This window comes from Gigantopelta aegis, unplaced genomic scaffold, assembly GCF_016097555.1.
Source record: "Gigantopelta aegis isolate Gae_Host unplaced genomic scaffold, Gae_host_genome ctg2539_pilon_pilon:::fragment_2, whole genome shotgun sequence".
In the NCBI taxonomy this organism is placed as follows: Eukaryota; Metazoa; Mollusca; class Gastropoda; order Neomphalida; family Peltospiridae; genus Gigantopelta; species Gigantopelta aegis.
Window position 1 is genome coordinate 30,465 of NW_024532949.1, and position 9,536 is coordinate 40,000.

The window sequence follows — 9,536 nt, forward strand, 5'->3', positions numbered from 1 at the left end:
TCTAATCACATCGTATCAAATGTTATACAATCGATTTCACAAACTCTGGCATGTTGACTATTGGCTGCTAGGTGACACTTTCACAATGGGTCTATGGCATTGATAATAAATTATAGGATAAATTAAATTAGTTAATTGTAATTCAATAAAGGCATGTACTTGGAGGCATTATATTTACATTTATTACTCATATGGATTAAAATATGAGGGGTAATTATTATTTTATTTTGTTTTGCTAATTGCCTTGCTTCTACAGCCACCGATTTTGGCTAGCTTGTACAGAAATGTACAGGACAAGTTTGACTGATGAGACTACGTGAAACTCCAGTTTTAACAGGTTTCGCGCAGGGGCATAGGCTGGAGGGTGGGGGGCGGGGGTTCAGGGGGTCCGCTTTCAGAACTAAAACATACTGGTTTATACATATGGGGTTTCTGGTGGTACAAAACACAATAGAAAAAGGTCCACTTGGTTCATATTCGACCCCCCCCCCCCCCTCCCAGGTCCAGATCACGCTACGCCCCTGTCGGGTTTAGTGAGGTTATGTTGTTATGTTCGATACAGATTTAAAAAGGACCGTGGAAAAACGTCCTGTTATTTGTGGATTCTGGTTCACATAAGGTCCGGTTTTGAGTGGGTTTTTTACAGTAGTAGCAATATGGCTTAATCCTACGGGATATTCAAAATTCAATAGCACCCAAACTGTTCCCGACAGCTACCGATCTCTTCCAAACCCTTTCTTGTTTTAGCCGGTACCTGCATCAGTGACAGGCGTGCGCTACAACAGCTTGTTCTGAACGTGCACATAAAACGCTATAACCTGACCTGGGTGTTTTGTTCATTGCTGTCACCTATACAAAACAACATACACAGAGTGTACCCGGAAGAAACAACGTTTACACAGATCAGTTTGATAATGGCCACGTTACTGTACGGACTGGTTTTGGTGTCTACTGTCGAGTATATTCTAGGTAAGTTTGTACATATAATCAACTAATCATTCTTTATTGTGTATATATGTATGTATGGGTGTGGGTGTTGGTGTGGATGCATGTGCGCGCGTGTGTGTGTTCTGTCTGCTTGTATGAAAATACGTCCGTATCAGGGGCGGATCCAGAATTAGGTAAAGGAGGCTCAGGTCACAACATTCTAAAACGAATCTTTGACGAAGGAAATTAAGCCAAAGGGAACAATATTTGTACGAGGGGGCGGGGGCGGGGATAAGTTTTTATATAAAGAAACTCAGAGACGTGTTTTCAGGGCAATGTATTGTATATTGTGAATGATGAATTTAATTAAGTAACTAAACGGGGAGGGGGGGGGGGCGGTAACGGGACCCCCGTCTGGATCCGCCAATGATTTATGTGTGTGTACGTGGATGTTGCATGCATGCCTTTGTGATTTCATGTCTTCGTGTGTGTGCGTATTAGTGTGTGTGTCAGTATACAAAATAATACACACATATATACCGTATTTCGTCTAATAAGCGCTGGGCCTCCACTTAGCGCCGGGTCTGTTACACTTTGCAACAAAATAAGCGCTGGGCCTCCAGTAAGCGCCGAGGAAAACACCCGGAAACAGATGACTCCCTGACATAATTTAAAATAATAATAATAATAATAATAATAATAATAATAAACTATTAAAAATAACGAGTTCCTTGTTATTACTTTTTGTCTAAACAAAAAATAAAGGCCGGATCTCCAATAAGCGCCGATCTCCAATAAGCTCCGGTGTCTGGATGCTTATGGTGTTTCTAACGGCCAGGTATAATAATACAGAGATCCTTTCCCCAACTCATATCTTATGCTTGTTATGATCAAAACTGCCATAATGCAGATTAAGAAAATCACAATTAATCGGATTGTGAAATACCGCCAAAATATAAACTTACAAAACATATTATTAAAAATTGTGTTGGTGTATATAAAAATTGTCTTTTGTTGTTCACCAAATGTTAAGTTTTTTGGAGTTACAAGTTTTCATATATATATTTTTAAAACAATTTTGGGCCACATATTGAAAGGGGGGGGGGGGGGGTATATTTCTTCGTGTTGAACACATGGACATATAGCCTACTTTATATCTGTAGTTGCATTATATACTTTAGAAAAAAAGCAAGATATTCGTCCTACTTCAATATGCTAATAAAAAATGTAAGATGATTACAAACATTCACTCACGTGTCTGATCCACAAGTCTATAACATAAAAAATAAATTAAGTTGATACTCAAACTTAAAAATATTTTTTGACATGGAGATTTGAACCTACAGTAATCTTAAGAGACTCGTACACTTATCCATCACACTACGAGGGAAGGCTGCCAAAACCGTCTTTCTGGCAGCTCGTGCAAATTGCAGAGAAAATAAACGGACTAGTATTTCTGTCACTGTAGAAGGAATTTAACTCCGGTAGGAATACAAGTCCTAAGATAAAAACAACTTAAAAATAAACCAGGAATGAAAGTCCGGGTAGGACTATGGTTCCTAAGCTATGGAGGTCTGATAGGACTACTGTTCCTACGGACATGCGTTCCTATTACTCCGGGTCTGCGACCGTTTTGAAAAGAATAAGCGGCCGGATTGCTAATTAGAGGAAATACGGTATGTAGATATTTCTGGGAGCAAACGATGGATCAGCACAATTCGTGATATTTTCCAGCACTGCATGTTTTCCATATACTAATGTTACTGGCTACTCTCAGGCCCGCATTTGGGGGGTGAGGGTCGGAGGAGGGTGTAGTATTGTACTAATACTCAAATGTAAATTTTGCACCTCTCCCATAAAACAATATTTGCTTGTCTTCGTCATTTAGCATTCCCGTTACCAAGGCTGCAGTGTACATGATTCGAAATTTGTAACTAATGTGGCAAACTCAAAACAAAGGAACCTACATGTAGCAACATTGTTTAACTGTATTTTCTGCTATATTAATGACCTCGATAATATTACATAACAATGCCATTCCATCTATTGATCTTTATAATATAGAGATTCAAATCGACACTGTCTTCCATAGACATCAAGCAATATTATTCGGTCATTTGGCATAGATGTAGATGCCATTTTTATAATATGACGTATCAAAAATGAAATGAGATACAATACATTATGCAATACCTTTTGCCGAAAAGGTTTGAGGACTACTATACCTGTTCTCTTAACAAGGGCTGCATGTGTTGGCGGTGATTCGTGATGATACACTTTTTTAAGAAAGTACTGTGTTTCGTTTTTCATAAATTTGTTCATTATTAAAGGAACTGATCATGAATATAGTTCTAGGGCATAGGCGTACGGCTCCCATTTTTAACTAACTAACTTAAGTGTAATAACGAGTAAACCTTTTCAGTTTCAACTTCCTGTTTGGGTTTTTTTATACAATTCAATGGGAGAAATGCTAAATCTGGTTTAAAACAGTTTTTATAATTAAAAGTTTGTTACACGCATTACTACTACTTGTGTAGAAATGTTAGTAAATTAGTTCAAAGTCTGGTAACCATGTTGTAAGGTGCTATAGTTTGACTGGTGTTAATGCCCTATCACCTATCCTGTTTTCTTTATATTTAAATGACCTGGAGACGTATCGTCTTAGCCAAAACTGCATTGGAGTCTCTCCCTGCTATATGCGGATTCTGCAGCCCTCCTAGCAACGAACCCACATAATTTACAATATACCCTTAACATGTTTCACTATTATTGTAATAAATGGAAGCTTACAATCAATATCAACAAGACACACATATTAATGTTTAATGGCACAACCAATGGTTATAAGAAAATATTTGCCATCGGAAATAAGGTTCTCGAAAACGTTAAAGAATATAAATACTTTTAATAACTTTTAATAAACAAAACAAGTTCAACACAACAATTTTTTTTTTTTTTTATCCCAACAAGCTACAAAAGCAATCTATTTCGTTTTATCTAAATCTAAAGATAACAATCTATCAACAGAATGCAAGTTAAAATTGTATGACACAATGGTATTACCTGTTCTTCTGTATGAATGTGAATTATGGAATTATGAAAACACTGACATTATTGAAAACATACATATAAATGGCATGAGACGCCTGCTCCCTGTTAACAAAAGGTACTCCGATATTTATGTTATACGGAGAACTAGGACGTAGACCGATTAAACTAATTATTCAACAAAGAATGATAAATTTCTGGGCCACAATTGTATCAGGAAAACAAACAAAACTATCTTTTCTATTGCATGCATTTATGTTACAGGACTCGTCTGTAAATGGACACAACTACACTTTGATGCAACATATCAAACAATTATTTGTAATAGTCTTATGACTGTAGTTAATAAATGTGTATGATAGACGTTTCTAAGGAGTAGCTTTTTGATGCCTATCACCCAATAATAAACATAGTGAGCGAGGACAAATTTTTGTACAATATTTTGGGGTAGGGATAACAAAATGTATAATAACGTTGCAACCAATGAACATAGCCACACAAATGAGCACTCAAAATGTTTATATTACACACTTCTACAAATTGATATATTATATATATACAAATTGGTGCAATAATAAGGTCTTCAGGGGTCAAAAGGTCATGATACTTTGTTGATTTTAAAAATCCGACACCCTTGCATTAATGGTACGACTGCTTCATATACGAGGGACATATTCCAACTCAACTGCCTAGCATGCGAATGATAGACACACTGTGAGTAATAAAAGGGGTTATTTTAAATTGTTTTGAAAACAAAATGTGCCTTTACAACAAACGACAGAACGTCATATTTACAAAACTAATATAAACGTGAGAAAACCCAGAATTATTTTGCAGACAGGAGTACCTCAATGATCCGTTTTAGGTCATTTCTTATTTTTGATTGATGTTAATGATATTGCTGATGAATTAGACTGTGTAACAAGGCTATTTGCCGATGATACAAGTCGTGGATGTGGCTGCTGAGCTATAGCTTGAACATATTGTTCTAGTAATGGATCAAGCAATCTATTCAAAAGCTCAACCAATACGTTGGCAGAATACAACATTTCTACACAGGCTAGTTATCCGTCTTGGTGATTTTCTTACCACAAAGGCTGTTTTGGGTGTCACTGGAGAAAGATTTCAAGAATCTGGGTTTGAGGATATAGTTGTTGGATCTGGTGTTGTTGCATCAGGTTCACTCAATGGAGTGATGAGTGGTCATCATTACACCAGAAGTATACACACACACACACACACACACACACACACACACACACACACACACACACGATAATGTATCAATCACTTCAAAGGCTGAGATGTTAGGGTTTTTTTTAAAGGCTTGGAAGAAAATGAAAAAATGCTTTATTTGGATACATGCAAAAGACTTCTTAAACAGTTTGACACTCCTAACTTTTTCCCTCTTCCTGACAGTGAGGAATTGCAGCAGATTTCTAAGCAGTATGACTTGTAGAATTAAAAGATGGTTCAAGAGCATCCTACCTTTGCTTTTTTGGTCATCATACATCGACATTGTGCAAACACTTCTTCTCTACATTAGAGCTGCAATAAACACGTTCCTTCAACAGTTGGTGAATTGTCCGTCACCATACTTAAAAGACTAATACTGATTGCAAACCAAGACAATTCAAAGCGCATCGACTTTGTCACTGATATATATCCTGACATAAGCATTAAGGGAAATGAACGTATGAAAAGGTCATCAAAGTGATTTGAAATAATAAAAATTACAAATTTGGATAAAAAAAAAATCCTAAACAGTTGAACACATTTTTGGCTGCTGGAAAGAATACGGACTTCTGGTGGACTTTCTATTTGAACAGTGGTGTAAAACGTCATCAGATATTCTACATGACAAGACAGTGATTATTGCACATGGTGCAGCCTGTCACTCTATCTCAGTCTCTGATGGGATACTTGACCATGAAGAGGCAGACACCAGGATGTTTCTTCATGCTGCCCATGTTGCAAGTCACTCTGCACAAATCATTATACATAGTCTATTGTACTATTGTTGGCAGTTGGACATCAACATAGCATTTCAAACAAGCTATATGTGAATCCTGAAAATAGAATTCTATCTGTGTCTTCTATTGCAAATCATCTTGGAGAACATATCTGCAATTCACTCATCGGTCTTCATGCTTTCACAGGTTGTGATAGTGCCAGTGCATTTAGACATAAAGGAAAAGTTAAAGCAATCACTCTGCTTGGTAAACATGCTGATACATTTGCACAGTTAGGGAAATCATGGACGTGAGAAAGTGCCACTCTCTCTGCTTTAGAGAAATTGGTTTGTGGGCTGTTTGGTCAGAAGGAGTGTGATTCAATTGATGAGGCACGGTACGACTAGTTCTGTTTGTGTTGCTAGTCTGAAATTTCCTTACCTCCCAATAAGGATTGTCTCATTCTTCACATTAAGTGTGCAAATTACCAAGCTTGTATTTTCTGAAAGAGCTTATCTAAAAAAAATAGACAAGTCGTCCCTTTTTGACCATGGGTGGAACAAGGATGAAAAAGTAAAAGAACTTTTTATCACATGGATGAAGCTACCAGCAGTACCAGAGAATATATTATCGTATGTGCACTACAAATGCTAAAACAAACGGGTGTGTTTTGAACAACTGTTCCTGCCGACGATCGGATGTTCTATATTCTGAACTGTGTGCTTGTACCGTACCTTACCTTAATCCCCTTACCTTAATCCCCTGCTAAGAAGCACATAGGGCTGTAACCAGAGATCGCCACTGTTGGATGTCTTTTGACAGCTTCTCCAGCAGCCTCCAGCTCAGACTGTCCTCTCGAATTTCCTTCTCTACCTTCCTCATCCATGTTTCTTTCGGACTTCCTCGTTTCCTTTTTTCCAGGAGGGGTCCATCGGAGTGCCACTCTTGGTAGGGATGTTTGAAGCATTCTGATGACATGGCCAATCCAGCGCCATCTTCAGCGCTTGATTTCCAATACCAATGACTGTGTGGAGGTTTGTTTATGGAGTTCTTCGTTGGTTACGATGTTGGGCCAGAAGATATTCAGAATCCTGCGAAGGCACCGATTTTGAAAGACCTCCAACTTGTGAACGATGGTCTTGGTCATTTTCCAGGATTCTGCTCCATAAAGTAGAGTGAGCTTGTACAGGGTGTAGTAATTATATACAGGAATAGGTTTCTATTACAGTGATGCATACACGGTATAGATATAAGTATCCAGGTATTTTCAAAATGTACTATAAAGACTGTCACAAAGTATCACGTTGAACACTAAACTTAGAACAAAACTACGTTTCATTAATTATGAAAATGTATATGTTGAATTCCTAAAATGGTGCAATTTGGTCAGACTCTAATTATAAAAGACTATCTTGTAAATACAGAGGCATAAACATTAACCTTTCCTCTGGATTTATTTGTTTAATGGAGTGTTTGCTGACATTCTCACTATGCTGTGACCGGATTATCTCCCTTTGTGGATTTTTATGACTTTAACACATTGAATAATGCATGATTTCACTTTTTAAAGGTAAGAACACTTAATTCTAAACATTATGTTGAACACAACATGTAAACTGTTTCATTATCCTAGTATTTCTAGCATTTCACTTGATTTCTGTGAAATCAAAGGTTGTGACCTTTGACCTCGCATACAAAATGAATGTGCAACTTGTCAGGTGACAACATTGTGTGTTTTTTCTTTCTATAATATATTAGCTTTATGTTAAAACAACTTTCACATTATCCCCGAGAGATCGTAACGAACTTCATTTTCTGCAGCCCTGAGAAACTTCGTCCCATCGCCTAAAGATTACAACATGGATGTAGCTCTTTAAATGCCGAGTTATACAGTTGCGGAATTACCACGGACTCATTGTGTAACTGTGGATACAGATTAGAAAACAATATCTATTTTTTCTTTCAATGTAAAAAATATGAACAACAGAGACAGCTTCTATGTAATTCTTTACAGCATTTTCAACCAATAGATTTACAGTTACTGTTATATGGTCGAAGCATATTAAACGGTGCTAATAATAAAGAAATATTTACTTATGTTCAATAATATATTAAACAAACTCATCGTTTTGTTTAATAAAGTATTATTTAAATTACCATAAGGTTTATTGGTAAATATGATAGCGAGTTTAACTGCACGTGTTGCACTATTTGTGTAATCTTTTGCATCATTTTTTTTTCCTTCACATTATTTTGTCTATAATACATTTCCGTCCACTGGTTATCCTTGAATGTATAGATGTAGTTTATATTTACAGCTATGTAATATAGATCGCCAAGTATATTGTATGAATATAGAAGAGAGACTCATAAGTTTTCAAACTTGTGCCCAATTCTTTTGTTCTTTGTACAATAAAATATGTTTGCTATCAATCAACCAGATCTTTACACACTACCAGTAACAATTTGAAAATATTCTACCACTGCCTTAGATTGCAACTTTTAAAAGGGACCACTTTTCCAAGACAGGTTATGGTTGCAATCATGGATTTCCTTTATTACCACCATGCAAAAACCTATTGATACAAATACCCCAATACCCATACCACCTAAGCTCGTAGCTTTTCTTTCAAGCTAACTTAGAGTTTTTAGGGTAATGAATGTAGTTATATCATTCACAATATTACTATATGGATTTTTAAAAATAAAATAATTGAAATATATTGATATACCAGCTTCTGAATGAGCTAAGTGCCACCCGGAGAGGACATTATGCACACCTGTTTTATTGTATTCCTCGTGATATATGTCAATAAAAATATTTTGTTAACCAAGCTTCTGGTGGTGGGTGTGGTAAATATGGGGGACAAAGTACCCCCCCCCCCCCCCCTCCCCAAAACAGGGTGAACTACTAATAACACTATTGGGAGAGCAGTTAACTGTAAAAACCTTTCAAGTGATGATAGAAACATGAAGCGTGGCACAGATGATCTCCCTGGAGCGTTCTTCAAATCTTATCAATGAACCACTTGAATTTTCTATATGGTGGCCGTTTTTCAAGATTGCCGCCATACTGTCTTAAAAATGTTTATTATTGAGATATATGTTAGTAGTTTTTCGGTATTACTAATTTTATTATGTTTGTATGTTAAAAAATATGTTGAACCTAACGTCTGATATGTAGAAAAGGCATCTGTCGGTGGGAGTGGCAAATATTAGGGGTTAATGTATGGCACAATCCTCAAAACACGGGCACCTACTATTAGGACCATTGACACAGCATATAACAGAAATGATCTTTCAAATAGTGACACACGCAAGCAATTTTGCACAGATGATTTCTTTGGGGAGTTCTTCAAATTTAATCAATGAGCAACTCGAAATGTCAATGTCGCGGTAATTTTGCAAGATGGCTGCCATTTGTTTTCAAACCACTTTTACAAAATCATATTTCAAATGGTGATACAAGCATGGAACTTTGCATAAAATTAATGATCTCATTAGGCAGTTCTTAAAATTTCCACCAATGATTCATTTAACATTTAAAATAAAGATTTTTAAAGATTCCACCAATGTCCATTATTGACATTAATAAAGTTGTCAGACTTT

General features: G+C 36.5%; 1 protein-coding gene across 1 annotated transcript in view; it reads left to right on the forward strand.

Annotated features, from left to right (window-relative positions):
* The first annotated feature begins 865 nt into the window (after nt 1-865).
* LOC121391482 (V-set and immunoglobulin domain-containing protein 10-like 2) overlaps nt 866-9,536 on the forward strand; it is a 40,639-nt gene continuing 31,968 nt past the window's right edge. Inside the window, exon 1 of the mRNA XM_041523101.1 lies at nt 866-969. Coding sequence (XP_041379035.1) covers nt 915-969 — 55 coding nt within the window. The 5' untranslated portion in view covers nt 866-914. The remainder of the gene's footprint in view (nt 970-9,536) is intronic.